Source organism: Thalia democratica, chromosome 8 (genome assembly GCF_965202585.1).
Source record: "Thalia democratica chromosome 8, ktThaDemo2.hap1.1, whole genome shotgun sequence".
NCBI lineage: Eukaryota > Metazoa > Chordata > Thaliacea > Salpida > Salpidae > Thalia > Thalia democratica.
In genome coordinates, this window is record NC_139172.1 from 20619809 (window position 1) to 20639667 (window position 19859).

Sequence of the window (19859 nt, forward strand, 5' to 3'; positions counted from 1 at the left end):
CTGTTTTTTACTAACATCCGGGTTTTACTTTAAAAAGGCATGATACAAAAATCTTAATTATTTAATTCAAGGGTTGCCAGAAACACTTAAATCTTAAAACTGGTTATTTAATATTTTTTTTTAACTTTTAATTTTATATTGGAATAATTTTTGTTAATCAATTTATTTATTTATTTTTGAGTAGGTGCTAAATGTTTTTATTTGAAAGTTATTATTTTTTGCGTTGTTTGAGAGCATAAATTAATAACTTTAAAATAAGCAGTAAAAATCTTTATTTTTTTTAACTCTTTAATCTAAAATTTATAGCAGAGAAAATTAAATATATTTTTATACCCGAATAAGTTTCCAGGAATTTTTCAATAAATAATTTAACTAGTATTGTTACTAAAGTATTATGTTTTATGACATTTTACTAATAAATTTGTCATAATTTTTGTCCTTGAAAGTTGTTCAATAAATCTGTCCTTGACTAGACTTTAGTATCAAAAGAAAAGTATCAAAGGGTGTGTAACTCAATAACCAAATGAATTTTGTTCACATGGTCCTAGGACATAGTATTTTGAGAATTTTTTGTCGTTCAGTAAACTTAAAATAATATTCTCAATATTGTTTACTTGATAGAGTCTTTTATTCTCCACTCATAATGAAAGCCAACTTTTCTAAAATCGTTTTGTTTCTGCAAAGGTGGTTTTCAATGATTTAGCTCCATGTTTAGCTTGTAACATTCAAGCAGCTTAAGTAAGTTTTTCTGAAGATAACCATGGCCAATATATTAAACCGAACTTCAAGACTAATTTTGGTTAGTTATATCTAAGATTAATTGATTTTTTTTTTACAAACTAAATGCTTAATCATAAAAATTACTTAAAGTTGTAGTATAAGCAAATCTAGTATAAATAGAAACAAATATATTATGCTATTAATTATTGTGTGTTCTTGAGCAAATAATTTAATTAAAAATAAATAAATTATCTTTATTCATAAAATTCTTTCAGTATGCTTGCATTCAAAATGTTTCTCAGACCTTAGCAATTTTCAAAGTAATATTTAAATAAATTTAATTTACATATATATTGATAGATATACATTTCAAAATGGAATATTTTTCAATCAGTAAAAGAAAACAAGGCATCCAAGTTAAAGTTATATAGAAACAAGATTTTTTTAAATGAAAACATATATTTTCAAAATAAAAACTATTTTTTCATGTTTTTGTTATAACTATAAATTTTTACTGAAGCAAAAAATTCTAAGCAATTAAAATTTACAATGGTTTATAATGAAAATAGTGTTTCGAAAGGATTTTTGATGTTGTTTTTACATTTAAGTAGAAAAGTTACTTTGAGTTTTTTAAGCCTGTTATCCTAACTAAACTTTTTAAAACATGTAAAAACAAGGATACCCCTCTATGCCCTTAGTAAATTGATTAGTGTTTTTTCAGTATTTAATAAATTTATACAACCTCAAGCTAGGTTTTGGTCACTTTGACTTTTTCACTACATAATGTGACCATCTTGTAGTTTACTTCATCTTTAAAAAATTATTTTTTATAGACATAAAAAATAAGCAGGAATGAAATTTAATTTTTAATATTATTTAATTTTTTTATTAATCATATAGTATTTTATTACTATGTACTATTGATGTATTAACTATAAATAATTTCAAAAGTCACTGTTAAATAAAGTTTCTCAATAAGGTTTTTTTATACAAACAACTTTCCACTGTAATTTATTTCAATATATAAAAAAGATACATATTTAAATATAAAGATTATATAAGTAAATTTCTAGTTGTAAAATGTTCTAGCAAACTGTTATAAATATACAGGGAAGTGCATCAAATTTTAAAGTACAAAAAGCTCAAGACATAACTACTAGACTCTTCTCTGCTCTACCACAAACTGAAGATGTAGTCCGAAAAGTTACTATGATACCAGGAGATGGTATTGGCCCAGAACTTATGTATGCTGTGAAAGTGAGAATAAATTATTTTGTTTACAAAAGCAATTAATAGTTTTTCACTTAACATCTTAAATTTTGTAAGATTATGAAAATAAAAAAAAACACTTTCTAATGAAGAAATTATTGAATGTCTAAAAAAAGGCTCATAAACATTTTGAATTACTTGGACTAACCAAAGCTATGTCAAAGTTTTGGAGTTTTTACTCAGGTACTTATACCTAAGGCCATAAGGGGGGGGGTCCAACATTTTTTTTTACAAAAATTAACTTTTGCATTTATATGATAGCTTTAAGTACAAACTACAAGCCAGTTTTTATAGAATTCAAAAATATCATTTAACTTTTAACATATTTAATTTTTTGTAAAAATTTTCTGATACAAACGTATGGATGGCAAATTTTTTGGGGTCAATTTTCTCGGAAATTTTAAAATTCACTAAAAATCTATCTCCTTCTACATTTTTCAAGCAATCTTCTTCAAATTTTCAGGAAACACTCCTTATAATAAAAGGAAAAAACGTTACTTTAGAATTTTAGTAATTTAAAAAAAATAAAATCTTATCACAAAAATTAAAAAAAAAAGTATATTTTTACAATTTTTTTTAATTCCAAAGTAACGTTTTTTGTTATTGTATAAAGATTATACTGTAGAAGTTTGAAGAAAATTGCTTGAAAAATGTAGGAGAAGATAGATTTTAAGTTAAGTAGTCTTTTTTTGCTGTTAAGTTTTCCCTTCCCATAGGGAACCTATTATGCGGCCCGACTTTGACCGGTCATATCTCAAAAAATTATTTGAATTTTTTAAAACGATAAAAATCAACTTGAAGCTTAGAAAAAACTCTATAAAATAAGATCAACTTGTAAAAAAACTACTTTTCGAGGTGTCGTTATAAACTCAGAAGCTAGGTTTTTTAGTAGATAGTTTTTGGTGACTCTGGCTTTATTCTGCTTTGAAAAATGTTAAACTTGGATAAAAGTGTCTTGTTTATATCAGAAGAGTTATCAGTTATATTAAAAGTAAAATAATAAGTGTTTACATGGTTTAAATCTGTTTATAAAAAAACCAATAAATTTTATTTATCAACAAGTTAAAATAGACACTAATTATTTAATAAAACTTTTATAGTGTTTAACAAACGTTTTTTGTTAGATGTTTAATTCATTCTTGGATTAGACAATAATTAAAGCTTTTCATAGAAAGTTTCTGAAAATATAAAATTTAAGTTAACGTAACCTTTATAAATATATTTTTTCAACATTTATATAAACATTTTTTGCTAGCTTATATATTTTTATGCCATCCTTTACTTAAAGTAACAAATTTATAGAATTTAAACAGATAAAATTCACTTTTTTATTACTGATCTATAGGAAGTACTTGTATTTCAGACTTATGTAAGAGTAGTTGCATTTTTATTCAATCAAAGATTAATTTAAAGTAATTCATACTCAATTAGAGTATTAAAATAATAGTCAAACAGTTGAAAAAACTCTAAAATAAAAGCAATGTTCTATAAGCATTGAGTTATTTTTACTAAAAAAACAACATTTAATGGTTAAACTAATTTAATTAAGTATAGTTTAAGAAAATTAAAAAAAAACTTCTAAATATCCTTGAAAAGTAAGTCTAATAAAGATTTTTTTTTTTCTTCAAAAATTTCTAATAACTAACTTATATCTACATGCACACTAGGGTGCTTATAAAAAAGACAGATTCTTAAGTTTTCAGCTAAAAAAGTTTTTACATGTGGCAAATAACATAAAAACACCATTTGCAAAAGTTTAGATAATTTAAAGAAACTTATATGCTAGCATTTTTTAATTTTCTGAAACAATCTTAATGCAAACTGTATGACACCTGAAAATGTGACCTTAAATATTTTAGCTAAAAAAGAATTTTACATATCGCAGTTTTACAAAACATATTGTGCAGAATTTAAGAAAATTTAAAGAAAATTTCATGGTGGCACATCTTGATTTAAAAAAAAGAATATTTCAGAAAATTAACAAAAAGTTTAAAAAAATACATAAAAACCAGAACTTAAAACTATTTTACATGAAAAATTTAAAATTTTTGATAAGATAATAGACAAAATAAGTTATATATCATTAACAATTGTATTTTTTGTAGAACACTTACAAAGTAGCATTGCAGTATCTTTTCAGTAAATTAACTACATTTTTTTAAGCTTTAATTTAATTTTCTAATAAAAAAAAAATTGAAAATTTGTACTTTTAAGAATATGTGAAAAAAAATCACTAGTCATCCTGTATAGCCTGCATTGAGTATATTAGTCAAAACAGTTAAAAAATTTTGGTAAATACAGGTAATTAAATGTTGATACTATAAAAGTCCAAGTAATTGGTATTCAACTGTTTTTACTATTTATATTTTTCAATCTAATAGGTTTAATTGCATCAGATATTTTTTGACTGTATATAGTAATAAGAAGGTTGACTATCTAAACTCATAATTTTTAGGAAGTTTTTCAAGCTGCCAAGGTACCTGTGGAGTTTGAAGAATTCTGGATTTCCGAAGTTCAAGCAAGGTGTGATCCTGAGCTTATTGAAAAAATGGTTGAGTCAGTGTTGAGAAATAGAGTTGCTTTAAAAGGTAGATTTTAATTTAGAAATAAAAGTTTATTACAGTTTTCTATAATATTTAATTTATTGAAGCTAGATAACTGTAATTTGTAATTTAAAGTTCTGTTTGATTACATTGTTGTTTTTAAATTGTTGGTTTTAAATCAACGTCAAATATATACCTTGTATACAGTTGGTGATTTTTTTGTACTGATTATACTTTGGTTTAAGTTTAATAAAGTAAGCATTACAAACTTACAAGTATCATTAATAAAATCTAAAACTTTCAAATGCAAAAAATAAGTTTTGTTAAAAATCGAGTCTGAAATTTTTATCTCTAAACTATTTATTGTGTCATTAATATTATAAATTAAACCAATTGTTTGTAAAATGCATAATGCTATATATATATTTTAAATTATTCAATAAAGTTTAAATTTTGTTATTTAAATTGTAATTTATTTATATGTATTCAACAGGAATTCTTGCCACGCCAACATGGTTTGATGTTAGTGAGCTTCAGTCTGTCAACATGAACATCAGGTTTAAAATACCTTATAGTTTTCATTTAACATCAAAAATAGGTATTATAAAATGACTCATGTACAGCAAGGTGCATCTGTTTTCCCTCAAAAATTAAAATTTTAGAATTTTATTTAGTCCATTTTTTATTCGTAGGAAATCACATAAATAGACAGCACAAAACAAAAAGCTTCTTAGCTTTTACCACCGTCATGCTTTTTACATTTTTCTGAAAACAACCCCTATGTAAATTGTATGGGACCTTAAAATTTTGACCTTTGAGTTTTTTGTTAAACATTTTTTTACATGTAACAATCATCACAAAAACAAATTCTACGCGTTTTCAGACCATTTAAAGAAAGTTTCATTGAGATGTTTTTAGATTTTATATATTTATTTATAATTTTTAGTTAGTTTTAAGTTTCTTTTGAAGAAACCAAGAAATTCATCGGAGAAACTATCTTCGAATTGTCTGAAAACGCATAGAATGTGTTTTTGTAATGATTGCTACCTAAAATTTTAAACCAAAAACTCGAAGGTCGAAATTAAGGTACCATACAATTAACATAGGGGTTGTCTTCAGAAAAATGTAAATAGCGTGACAGTGGTAAAAGCTAGGAAGCTATTTTTTTGTTTTGTTTTGTTATTTTGAGTGATTTGCCACACACAAAAAGCTAGACTAAGCTTAACTTCAAGGTAGCGGCAACAGATGCACCCTAATGTACAGTTTAATAAAAAGTAAGTGTTCTTAAAACAGAGCTACCATAAAAGCTTTAAGTTCTGAAAAAACTTAAAATAAAAACAACTATTTCAAATATTTACTTAGTTTATAGCAGCATAGCAAATTAAAGTTTAAATTTTATTTGTAGACGCTTTTATATATTATAAATATCTTTAAAGTTTTGTAATAATGTTTATAGTACTTACTAAACTCTTTTTAAATGACTGATAAATTTTGACTGTAACTATAACACAAAAAAGGAAGAAATTAGATTTATTCGCAAATGTGGTTCGCGTTAAAAGCAACGATGGTTTGAATTTGAGGCACCAAGGTTTTGATATTGCGGTCATCCGTGAACAAACTGAAGGAGAATACAGTTCCCTGGAGCATGAGGTAATTAGTAAGCACATTCTTGTAGCCTGTTTTATTGGTAAGTTTAATATAAATGTTTATTATATTTTGTTGTGACTTCATGGATAGTAAAAGCATTTTCTTTTGCTTATTAGTTAAAATTACTATTAGTTAAAATATAATTAAATAAAACTTATTTTTTATTAGACTTTGTTTAAAACAGCGCTCACTATATTAAAGTTAAACGAACTTAAAAAAATTATTTAAAACTAGTAGAACAAACTATAGTTTATAACTAAAATTTAGAGGTTAAGCATGTTTATGAACAAAAATTTTAATATTTTTAAACTGTTGTTATATTTTCTTGATATAACTTTTTTAAAGTTTAAAATTTACCATTTAAATTTGTACAGGTCGTTCCTGGTGTTGTAGAATCGTTGAAAGTGGTAACACGCGAAAACTCGGAAAGAATCGCAAAGTTTGCTTTTGATTATGCTACCAAGCATAAGAGAAGTAAGGTTACTGCAGTTCACAAGGCCAATATTCAGTTAGTAATACTCGTTATATGTTAAATATGTTACAAGCTTTAAAAAAATATTAACTACAAAAGATAACATATTTTTACGGGATCCAGTTTTATCATTCAACGACGATTAGAATAAGCTTTGTTTTTGTTATCATTTATTCAGCTAGACTTTGTTGTTTTTTTTGATATTGCAAATTATGAAACTAAAAATTAATCTTTTAGATTTAAAAGTACATCATTTGGCTTGTATTGAATTTTACTTTTCAATTGATACAATACTATCATTAAACTTTTTTGATAAATGATAATTTTATCTTAATTAAATTTTAATATTTTGAACAATTTTCAAAACTCATTTTATCTAAAAAACGTATTTTTTTCTTAATCGGAAAATAAGTTGCGAAAAAAGTATATACTAAGTTTTTTTTATTGATTTCAGTTTTCATTTTACTTTTTTCTCAATCTTTTATCGTTTACCTCATAAGTTTGTATATAGTTCATGGTAGTTTTTATGAAAGTATATTTTACATAATTTGTTTTATTTCGTTTGTATTCTAAGAGATTTAAAGGTTTAGATTATTCACTTGCTTGCTTAAATAAGCTTTTTAAAATACTTTTTTATTGTTAATAATAATGTATTTATAATAAAAAAATTTATCAAACACTTTATATGTATCTAAACTTTATAAAATTTTACTAATAATAAAGTATTGCTAATAAAATAAAGGTTTTATAATTAGTATTCGTTAAAGGCTTAGATTTTAAAACTTTTTGTATTAGTTTACTATTGAAAACAAAGACACAGAATATAAATCTTTAATGCAAAAAATCTTAAATGCAATTTTTATTCTCTGCAACTACTCAGTAGATGCGATTTGAACAATATATTGATCTTCTGTTTTATTAAATAAAATTTTCAATACAGCTTTTATTGTAAAAAAAAGTTTCTTCAACTAGTTTTAGAAGTGTATGAAAATAAAATATTTTATTTTTATTTTTTATCTTACCTTTTTGATAAAAGGTAGTTTTAAAAAATTAATAAATAGTTTAGTATATGATTTCTTCTAAAAAGTTGATGAAAGTTACAACAAATAAAACCAAACAGGAAACTAGCTGATGGACTGTTTCTCGAAACATGCCGTGAAGTGGCAAAACTTTACCCTAAAATTGAGTTTCAGTCAATGATTGTCGACAACACTTGTATGCAGGTATGTATGCTATCATCATAATAGATAGCTTGAAAACCAGTCTAAAAATCGATAAAAAATAATTGTAAAATTTATTAAAAGTATTAATAAATATTTAGCATTTAAAACATTGATAGATTGTAAATACTTTTTTTAGTAAAAAGAGTTTTTTAATCTTTATACTAAAAGTAGTGTATCCCAAAAGAACACCTTTGTTCAGTAGTGTGCATTAGAATTATATAGATAAATTGTGAAAAAATCTGAAAGTCATATGCTTAATTTATAAGTCATGTACCAAAAATTGAACTATAATAGTCGTAGCTTCTCTTAAGTTAAAAATGTATTTAATAATTCAGTGTTTATTAATTCAATGATATGCTGTCCATATTAAAGCACAAAACTGTTTCGCTGTGAACAGTAAATTGTTGAACAACAAAAGAACAGTTTTTTATTTTATTCCTAATTTTGAACTCTTTCCTTATATTTTTTTTTAAACAACTGAATAGCAATATTATTTTTCAAGTCTACGCAAAACTATAATCAAGCGTGCACAGTATCATTTAATGATATAACGTACAGTGTGCCCAGTCGTTCAAAAGTCTAGCAACTACTGCTTCAATATTAAACACATAAGAAAATGTTATAAATTTGAAAACAATTGAAATTTGTTGCAACAGTTGACGGCCAACCCGCAGCAGTTCGACGTGATGGTGATGCCAAACTTGTACGGCAACATCATCGACAACTTGTGCGTGGGACTGGCGGGAGGCGCCGGTGTCGTTCCCGGTGAAAGCTACTCGTCATCCGCCATCGTATTCGAAACTGTTAGTTCTCAAGTTTTCACCTACTTATTTTAGTTTAATTTGTCTTTTTTATTTTTTTTTGTGTAGTTCTTAATTTTATTCTCTATGAGGTTTAAATTTAAAAGAAAAATGCAAGCATATATAATTTTGGTTACCTGAAGTGTTTCAAAGATGTTTTTAGTTGTTTCCAATAGAAAATATCTGCTATTTCGGCCTGTTTGAAAAAAAAGTTTAGTAAATTGATAAGTTTTAGTATGTAAGTGGAATTAGGAAATTCTACAAACTTTTGAGTCTTAATAATTTTTAATTCTTCTATACTTAGCTTACTTTAAGAAACGAATATTATTAATATAAAATTTTTAAATTTAGTTAAGTTTTAACAAAATTAGTTTTTAGCATGACTACAAAACAAACTTTCAATAAAATCAATGATTATTTCTGTGTTGCAAATGTAATTTCAAAAATTGATTATTGTTAAAAAAAATGTTTGGTATTTAAAAATTCTAATTGAAAAATTTAATTAATAACCAAAAGTACCTTTACATTTTTTTTACTTTGCTAACTTGGTTCTTAATATATCATTTAAGTTATTAAGTACTACCACACCATTGAAAATTAGTTCATTAACCTAACATCTCTAAGTATTTCCATTACAGTTTGATAAAAACTTGACTTAAATTTTTACAGGGTGCAAGACACGCCTTCTCAAACGCAGTGGGTCGAAATATCGCCAACCCAACAGCCGTCCTTCTGTCTTCGGCCAACATGCTTCGACATATCAAGTACGTTACATAAGTACAAATAAATATTTTTAACTATAGTCTTTTTTATTGTCATTTTAAGCTTTTTAAAGTAATATGACACATTAGTTATTCTTATTATTATCAATTTAAATTAAAACAAAATGTCATAAAACAAAATGATTATTTAACGAATAAGTTTTTGCTACAATAAATATACATATGATATTAGATCAAAAAAGTAATTATGTTTTTGTTTGGTAATTTGCTACTTAGCGGCTATTTTGTATACACTAAAATTTCTAACAATAATTGGTTTCAATACTACTCTCATTATGCATTTCCTTTTGTATTGATACATCTTAGTTTGTTATAAGCTACAAAGTTTAGCTAGTAGGTTCAAACGAAAATATAGTTTTAGGTTTTATTTTGCTAATAAAAAAATGTTTAAAAACTAAACACTGTCTATCGTTGTACAATTTGTAGTTTGCTAATAAACATGAATTTAAAAAAATATATTTCAATGATCTCGAAAGTAATTTTAATGTAAAATTAATTTAAAACTTTAGTATTTTTTGTTGCAGAGCTGATAAAGCATAATTTAATATCTAATCTTTTGATCAGTTTAACATAATTAATTTTTTAAAGGCAACTGTTTGATAACTACTTAAATACCAAAAAATAGTTTTGCATTTTTGAGTTTTTAATTGTAGCAAGCAGAGTTGCTACTAAGTTAGGAAAAAAAAAAGTCAGGAAAAAATGGGATTTTATTAAAAAAAGTCAGGAAAAGTCAGCAAATCTAATATAAAAGTGATGTTATCAGTAAGAAAGTTTATCATCACTAAAATTCTGCATTTTGCTAATGTTATTTCTAAAAAAGTTTTGCTTTTGCATTTGTAGTTCATCTTTTTTCACGGTCTAATTGAATTATTGGAATAAGTTTTAATCATTCGAGGTTCGAGTTATATATTTTTGAATCGGTTTCAATTAAGAATTTGATTTAGAAAAGTCAGTAAAAGTCAGGATTTTATTTTAAGGTCTGTGGCCACCCTGAACAAGAAGGAATACAAAAATTCTAGCAGACTAACTAACATTTTTTTGTATTCGTTTTAAAAATATAAAATTCTATCCAAGTTTAGCTCAGCTTTTTTACAATTTGTTAAACTTGTTTTTATTAACAGAAAAAATGTTAAGATAACTGTTTTGTTCATTATGTTTAAGTAATTAAAGTGTTTTTATGAAAGTGATAAACTTAAACAATGTTTCTTTTCAGTTTGCAAAGTCATGCTGATTTGCTGCAAGACGCTGTGTTCAAAGTTTTACAAGAAAAAGAGGTAATTAAAAACCTACTGTTGAATTTTAGAAAAACTAGTTTTGTTTATTAATGATTTCTAATAAATTCAAACTTAAAAACAAAGTAAGCCAATACTTTGACAAACATGTTTAAAAATTTCAGGTGAGAACGACGGACTTGGGCGGCCACGCGACCATGTCTGAATTCACACAAGCAGTCATCAGCAAAATGGGAAGATTTGACAATCTGGTGTGAAAAAGTTTTATTTTACATTTTATTTATTTTATTCATACTCAATTCAAAATCTAAAGCATGGAGTTTTATAACATGGAGTTTGTTACACAATTGTTTTCTGATCAACTACCTATTTTTATTTTAAACTAAAATTTCTAATCTAAATTTATTATTATTATTCTAAATAAGTTAATATTTGTTTTAAAAAAATTATTTTTTAACGTAATTAGACGTATTTTTTTATTGATTAATGTAATAAAAGTGAAGCTCTAATATACCGATGTATAATAAATTAGTGTTATGTTTATCAAATTAAAATTTGTCTTGACAAGAAATTAAACTGTTATTTAATAAACGTTCTATACAGTATTTCAAAATTGTTTTCTGTCATGGTAGCCAAAAAGCAAAACTAAATGTCTTTATAAATTAAAAATAAAAAAATATGATTAATCAGTTAAAAATTGTTTTCGACTTATTTTTATTAAAATAAATAATTTAAATGTACTTATGAAAAAAGAGTAGCAAGAATTGCTGCTTTAATAAATTTAAAAGTTTAATAATAAAAAAATAACTTCGTTAAAAAAGTTTTTCTGGAAACCTTAAAAATGTATTCTAAAAAATTTTATATGTTAACTTTTAAATTTTAACACTCTAAGGGTAGCCACAAAACTTGAACCCTGAAATTTGAAGATTTAGGCGAAAAAAAACCTGGAATTTTAAACAATTTTCACATGCTTAGTACTAAAATTTCGATTGACCCAAAAAACCTATCATACAGATAATAAATTGTTGTCAACATCAAAATTATTTTCTGATTAAAGTAGCTTTAAAGCATCTTTTCAATGTTTTTACATTATATAACATAGTTTTTACCTTTAACTTAATTTTAAGCTAAGAGTAGACCCAAAAGTGTTTACTTTTAAAAACTTAGAGGAAATTTTGAAAATCTGGAAAAAAGTTGCCAGAAATTAGTTGCAAACCTGCACATTATTGTTTTTTATAAATGTATAGTTGTTAACTTTTAGAAATACGTCCGCATTCTAAAACTAATAAAATATTAATTTTAAAAAACCTAAAATTTTATTTTCTATAACTTAACTACCATTTATTAAAAAAACCAAGTATTAGTTAATCTACCGTATCCGGATTTTATTTTGAAATTGGGATTTGGCTGGATTCTAATTTCAAAATTTGCGCTTAATACCTAGTGTAATTTTTAAAACTCCCCTCAAATACGCATAAGCCCCTTTTTGCTCTTTATTAAGAATTCAACAGGGTTCGTGCGCGTCAGGCTAAATCAGTTTTTTTTATTTAAAAATTTGAGAATCTCAGTTTTTCTCAGTTCAAATGCTTGAAAATCTTAGATTAAAAAAAATTAGAAATATTTTTATGATCAAATTGAAATGTGTTTTCGTTTCTAAATAAAGATATAGTTATTAAAGACAAAATCAGTCAGTATTTGTAAAAATAAATGCTTAAAACCTTAAATTTTTTTAAGAACCTTCATTATTTTGTTTTGAGTAGATTATATATGTCATAATTTTAAAAATTCATAAAAAAATACAGTTTAAATATTACAGTATAGTTCAACAACTTATCTGTTTGTTTGAATTTGTTTGCATCAGCTATGTTTTTCAGAGCTTAGTTGGTTGAACTGTTTTAATTTCTAATATAAAGGCTTTATACCAATACTTTCTAGATTAAAACTCTTAGCAGTTTATTCATATATTTTACTGCTTGTTTAAAATTATTGGAGATATTCACAACACTAAAACTTAGCTTTAAGTACTAGGTTTTGTGGGAGTACAAATTTTAGGTACAATTCATTTTTTTTTACAAGAACAAAATTTTAAACGTTTTTTCAAATTAAAGTGTAAGCTTTTTTAATCTGATACGACATCAACAATTACTGTATTTATTTAGAGTTTAGGATTTATAATTATGTATCAATTTTAAGAAATAGTCAAAATACTATAATAAACATGTTTTTATTATTGTTTACTCGTGTAAGTGATACATTTTGAATGTTAATAACACAAGACAATGCCCGTCGTTTTATTATAAATCTTCTGGTTATAATGTTTTTACTTAGTGCTTAATTAAGTTGAACAATTGTGGGTAGTAATGTATATTAAGTTTCTACACTAGTAATAGATTAGATATAACACTTATTTTAAAACTTATCACTGAATTTGTTATGTTAAGGGCATAGGGGTGGGGGGTCAATCACCTTTTTCACAATTTAGTCTTATTTTATTGAGTTGTAACTAAGCTATGAGTTGCTTTCTGCATACTTTTGAAGCTCAAAATATTTTTGAGATAAAGCTGGTTGAAGTCGGAGACTATAGTAGTACTTATCAAGCCCCCCCCCCAAATATCTAAAATGACTTCTAAGAGGATTTTCCTTACTTTGAAAAAATGTCAAGCTAAATTGGTCTCAGTCAGGCTAAATGAAAATATTTCGCGCACGAACCCTGATTAAAGAATATCTAGTGTAACTTTTAAAATTTTCCGTAAGGTTTAGTGTTATATCCACGTAACATCTTGTATAAGTTTCAAGACTATACTAAAATACACCTAAGAACTTTTTTACTCCTTGTCATGAACTATAGTATATCTAATGTAAATTTACCGTATTATCTTCTATGATTTTCAAAATATGTCTAAATTTTTTTTTTCAAGCCCTTCGTTTTAACCACTGCTTTAGAATTTTCTGAGCAATATAATAATAACAAGAAAGAACTAAATTTAGTTATTATCGGATCCATAACATTAGGATCCGGCCGGAAACGGACATTTTCTTAAACTAGAATCCGGCTGGAACAAGATTTAAAACACATAATCTGACCGGACAAGGAAACTGGATCTGGTAGACCAATATTAAGTATGACTGTCATTAAACAATACTGTTATATTAGTTGAACAAAGTTCGTACTTTTAACTATTGCAAGTTAAATCTTTTGATGAACTTTTTCTAATCACATCAAACTTGTTTCCGATCGACCAAGATCCATTATTTTTTGTGTTAAAAGCTCAAACTTTCTACTAACTGAGTCGCAGACTTCACATAGTTTACAGTGTATTCATATTCTTTTACCTTGTACTCTAGTTCTTCATCAAGTAGAACTTTACTCTAACTAACTTAAACGGTTGTATAAGTTAAACTTCAAGTAATTTTAAAGCAATTGGTATATTACTAAATTAATTACTAAAATAATTACTAAATTTCATCGCACTAGCGTGAAACAATTGTTAAGTAATAAACTTTTTAACAATTTAACTTTTGTCATAATTGTATAAAGGCTCCTTAATTGTGAAGCTCTTTAAAAATTTATTGTTAAAACAACTTCAATATATTACTAAATTATTTACAAGAATGAAATTATCAACTAGTACATAAAAACGTAATATATCTTTACCTAATTGATTGATTTACAAAAAGCCAAGAAAATATGACGAAATTGAACAGTACAAGCTACTCGACGGTTTAATTATTCTAGTTAAGGACGTCATGATATATCTACATTTAGTTCTTCATTATAATAAAGATTCATAACTAAAATTCTTGGTTTAATTCTTTCTGTTCTTAATAAATTATTTTAATTTAGTTGTTAATGAAAAAATTATTAAAAGAAACAGATAAAATTATATTTATATGAACTACTGTAGTAAGGTTTTTGTAAGTGTTTGTACACCATTTGCAACTAAGAATATAAAACTTTATATCGATTATTGTTTTATTTTTTTATTTTCACAAACTATTTTAAAATTACTCAAAAACTGTTTAGTAAATAGACTAGGGTCGTGTTTTTACGAGTTTGCTGTGCGACCTCTGAAAAAAAACTGGAATATACGTAATAAATATATTGAACATGGTTTTATTTTAAATTATTTTACTAAAAATTCATTTCTTTACTTCAAACATTAGGTATAAAGTATAACTAAGTGTATATTTTTTAAAACTACGTCAAAAATGTTGTACTCCATGCTAAAAGAACGCCTGCTAAAATGACTTTCTATGCTAAAGTGTTACTCCATGCTTAATTGACGAACCGTCCTAAAGTGATGCTGTACTTTTCTAAAATATACTATTTAAGTTTATTATAATGAAACTTAAACCTACGGCACTTTAAACTCCTAGAGCTAATCAAATTGTGTAGAATAAATACTTTAAAGCACAGAAAGTTGTATTTTGCAATAGCTAAATAAGTATAATTGATCAATCTATTAAATCTAATTTGTTTAACTACAAAATAAAAACACTCCAACTACTTAGTCCAAAGAATAGGTGTACAAAAAACCTTTTGGTTATTGAGTCGCACACCTTCGACACCTTTTAACGTTTTGTCTAGGATAAGACAACATAGATTTTTTTTGAAAGAGTTTATCAAAGTCTAGTAGGTAGAAGAAAATAAAAAACAATAAAACTTTAGAAACAAAATAAGCAAATAAACTTGAAAATATATACTTTTTATACTTGATTAGTGTGAAACTAACCAAAATATTCATCGTCGATTTAATTTTTTCCTATTTACACTTCTTAGGATCTTATATGTTTCTTCGCACTAAATAAACTAGTAAATAATAAATTTCAAATTAAAATAATTCTAAATTAGTTGTGGATTAATTTTAAGAAAACATTTAAGTAACTTAGTTTACTTAGTCAATTTAAGTAAAATATCAATTTAATGATAAATAGTTATTAAAGCTATAAAGTACATTAAGACATAATAAATCAAACAATATATAAACGTTTTAATAATAAACTTGCAAAAACATCCCAAAAATTGTTTAAGTTTATTATAAAAATTGATTTTTATTATACTTTAAAAGTAAATTATTTTAGTAATGAAATATAAATTAATTGTCTTAATTAGACATTTTTACAATAATAATTTAACAGAAGTGAATTACATGCAAAAATAGAATAAAACTGTTTAATATTATTCTTTGTAAGTAATTTCAAAACTAATAGTTTAACTTTAATGTATTTTTGTTGTACCTGTGAAAATAATTTTTATACTACATTTTCCAAATATAAGTAGTTTAGTTTGTTGTATTCCTCTTATTAAAACTTTGGTCTAAATTAAATTTCCGATTAGTTATTCTAAATAAAGTACCAAGACTTATTTAAACGCAGTTTGCTTTTAAATTAATGCAATAAAAACCCATTATATTGTAAGCTATAGAACATTAAAATAAATCAACCACCAATCAAGTAATTTGCTTAGGTGTATGAAAATAATAAAGTTTAACTTTACTGTAAAGTGATATTTTATCTACTTAAGACATCCTACTTTGTAAAGAATTTTTACATGTAGTTAAAGTAAATACATAACTTTCCAAGATGCAGTTAAACTTATCTATTTAAGTTTTTAACTATTTTAACTTAAAATTCAAAACTTTAGTTACTCATCTCATAGTTTAGTACCATATTTTATTCTCAATTTAAGTCTTACAACTAATGAACAACTAAAAATTACTTTTTATCAGATATTTACATGCATTTTTCTGTTGATAAAGTAACTTTTATAATGTTCATGTAAGTCTTCTACCAAGATAGTAAGAAAACTTAATAAAGATCATTGTATAATAGTTCAAATAGTTAGTATATGTTTTTAGTTAATGAATTTGTTTGACGAACAGTTAATAGAGTTACAAAACTTTCCATTTCATATTTTTAGTTAAGTGCATTTTCAACATACCTGATTTTAAATACTATACTATTAAATTTAAAAAATAACTCCATAACAGTAAGTCAATCTTTGACTTTAGTAAACTACTTAAATGCACACTTTTTACACTATTTAAAATTAAACTTTAATTGGAACAAAATAAAAAAGATTTCTTTGTAGTTTAGTTTTTAAATATTATGATTTGCTTTATAAATTTTTCAAAAAATATATTTTTATTAAAGCACTTAAGTTAAGCTTTATAAAAGTTAACAGGACTTACTAACGCAAATCCGATTATGTTTTAAACATGTTAATCATTAGTTACTGTGATGGTTTAAATATTATGTAGATATTTCACGTTTGATTTTTTTTCACAGATGTTCACCAGACTTTTTTGTAGCTTGATTCAATTTTAAAAATTACAAGTTATTATTAACTTTTTAGTTAAAGGATAGCATTCTAAAACTAGTTGGCTAGTCAAACTGAAATAACTAATTAATTACTTGAAATTAGTCATTTATACTTCCAAATGAATGGAGATGCCTTTTAAAGCTTAATATATCGAGGCTGTTTTTGTAGTTGAGATTTATTTTGTAACATTTATCTTAATATTTAATTTTATTTCAATATGAACTAGTTAAGCATTATAGTATATCTATGCAACTTTGTTAAACATGTAACCTATATTGTAAAAAAAAAATCTGTACTTAAGATCTAATTTTAATGTTTAACGTAATTAAGTATAAAACATTTATGAAATAAAAATATAAAAATTAAAACACATGTTATGTTCTAGGAGTATCTTTTTTGCGAAACTAGTATTATGTGTTCAAATAAAAGCCCTGATGACAATTTGCCTTCAGCTTCTAACGACCAAGAAGTTCAAAGTAACCAAGTTGCTCGAAAGTGCCTAGATACTCAAAGGAACAAAGATTTTTCTAGTGAACACAATGTCTCAGATGTCCAAAATAATGTTCCAGTTAACGACACGCATCAAAAAAGGCCAAGAAAAGAGGACCAATGTGATTCTGACCCTAAGGAGCCGCGAGTAAAAAAAAAAAAAAAACATCATTAGATGAAAACCGGAAACACAAGCCACTACTGACAGTCGACTAGCATCACCAATTACTGTTAATAGTTCATCTTCGTCTTTAATTAACGCTGATAGTAGGTCTCAACCATCAACCGGTATTAAAAACAGTTCTAGATAGCCAACTAGAACTATAAGTAGACCTTGTCGTCAATTAACGCAGACAATCGACTAGCATCACCAATTACTGTTAATAGTTGATGAATAAATGAATATAAGTTTGAAAATTTGGATATCATTTTACCAAAATTATGTAAACAATATAAACAGGGAATTTTACCTAACTTGAAACCCACTGCGCTTCGAGTTTACTGTCCTCAAATTACAAGAAACATGCATAACTTTTATTTATAAAGTTAGTATAGAAAGTTCAAACGGAATCTTATTATCTCTGCTAACAATTATATAACTATATAATTATATAATCTGCTAACAGTTTGTGGTTATTAAAAATTTAAAACTATTCTCTTTAATAAAATATTGTAAGTAATACTAGAAACAAACTAATTCAACAACATTTCTATATATCAATAATTTAAAAGAAAATTAAAAATTGTTTTTGTTTGAAATTTTTGACAAAATAAAGCATTTTAAATACTTTTGTAAGCCTTTTTATAATAGGGAAATTTTATCTATAATATATAAATTTGTTACAATTTATTGTTTTATGTATATATGTTTTTAATTTTCAGTTTATAGTTAAATTTCTAAAAGTTTTTAGTAGAATACGAATTATTTGTAATATATTTTTTACTATATTGCAACAATTTATTCTTTAATTTGTTACTTATGTTAAGTTTTATTGTTTCTTTTCATCGTTTTTCTCCGACTGACCATAAAAAAACAACTAATAGCTGTACTTATTCTATTAATTACTTTTATCTTAAATTATGCTCAATATTTCCTTAGCGATTTACGTTTTGTGACTGCAATTCTCCAAGTTTTTCTTTGCTGCTTCTTAGTGGAAAAAGCTTTTTAGCAGCAAGTTAATGTGAAAATAAAGATTAAAAATCTAATTTAAGTCAATGGTTATAATATTTCATAAACTTAAAAGTTTAAGCTATTGTTTTACTTGTTCTTCAAAAATTTGAAATAAATAAAATTTAAATTTTAATAAAACCAATAAATACAAAATTCTATACAAAAGTTTAAAAAAAGCTACTGACAAAAATGTTTCAATTACAAAGTTATTCAAGACTAATTTTTAATCAAAACTTTGAATAACCTGGCAAATTAAAATTCATAAAGTATATAAAGAAGATATCATAAATATTTTAAAAAATATTAAAATTAGTTCACTTAATATAAAATATACAAAACATAAAGAGATAAAATTATCTAGTTTTGGAAAATTCTACTAATGTAATCACTAAAGTCCCCAATTTTTCTCATTGAAAACTCTATTGTGCTAATAACTTGATAACTCTTGTTTCCTTACAAGAACATACTAAAACTCATTAGGTGCATTGTTTAAGTATTTACTGCCACCATAGTGTTTTTGCCCATCTTTTCTTCCTTTGCTTTGGTTTTGTGTGTCTGCAATCTTCACATTGATTTCAGCACCATCAACAATGCAATAGACAGACAGAAGGATTCAAAACTTATATCTATGGATTTAAATAAGCAAATGCTACAAAATCAAACCTTTTGGCTTGCCACCATTTTAGTCAAACATGACTATGCTGTCTGAAATAACCCATATTGATGGAAGTACTTTATAAAACTCAAGTAATCAGTGTTATTTGAAAGGTAGCTTTCAAATAAATTTTTGAAACTGTATGTATTTGTTAAAAAAACCCTTAACATAGTCACTTCAAACCTACACTTTGTCTTTCTGGGTTTACAACTGACTTTTCAGCTTTTAAACTTTTAAAAAAAGTTTTCAAACTCAGTTTTTAACTTTCTTCATACCCATCTAAATTCTGTACTAGCATTCAAAAACGCTTTTCAATTAAACCTGTATTAGCAGAATCATCAACATTTTGTGAATTTGATCTATCAATCAAAAGTACATTTGTTTTAACAATACACTTCCTGTCACTTTGTTTTTTTTTCTGGTAGACTTTGTTCAGCATTGTTACAGTCAAAAGATTTAACAAACTAGCTATTTTTCTTGTTATTGACATCACCACACAACAACTAACAATATTTTAATGACTGTAGAATGATG

General features: G+C 25.0%; 1 protein-coding gene across 1 annotated transcript; it reads left to right on the top strand.

Moving 5' to 3' along the window:
• Positions 1 to 678: 678 nt before the first annotated feature.
• On the top strand, positions 679 to 11293 carry LOC145842576 (isocitrate dehydrogenase [NAD] subunit beta, mitochondrial-like). Its single transcript, XM_082950042.1, has 11 exons — positions 679 to 799; positions 1831 to 1977; positions 4445 to 4577; positions 5026 to 5089; positions 6050 to 6182; positions 6554 to 6687; positions 7772 to 7874; positions 8531 to 8677; positions 9344 to 9438; positions 10670 to 10730; positions 10853 to 11293. The coding sequence occupies exons 1-11, from the start codon at positions 761 to 763 to the stop codon at positions 10943 to 10945; spliced, it is 1149 nt and encodes a 382-aa protein (XP_082806168.1). The 5' UTR covers positions 679 to 760; the 3' UTR covers positions 10946 to 11293.
• The last annotated feature ends 8566 nt before the right edge of the window (positions 11294 to 19859 follow it).

Coding starts and splice junctions, on each gene's coding strand:
- LOC145842576 (XM_082950042.1), top strand. CDS start 761: ATGGCCAATATATTAAACCGAACTTCAAGACTAATTTTG. Junction 6,183..6,553: donor ACAGTTCCCTGGAGCATGAG/GTAATTAGTAAG, acceptor AAATTTGTACAG/GTCGTTCCTGGTGTTGTAGA. Junction 6,688..7,771: donor GTTCACAAGGCCAATATTCA/GTTAGTAATACT, acceptor AAAACCAAACAG/GAAACTAGCTGATGGACTGT.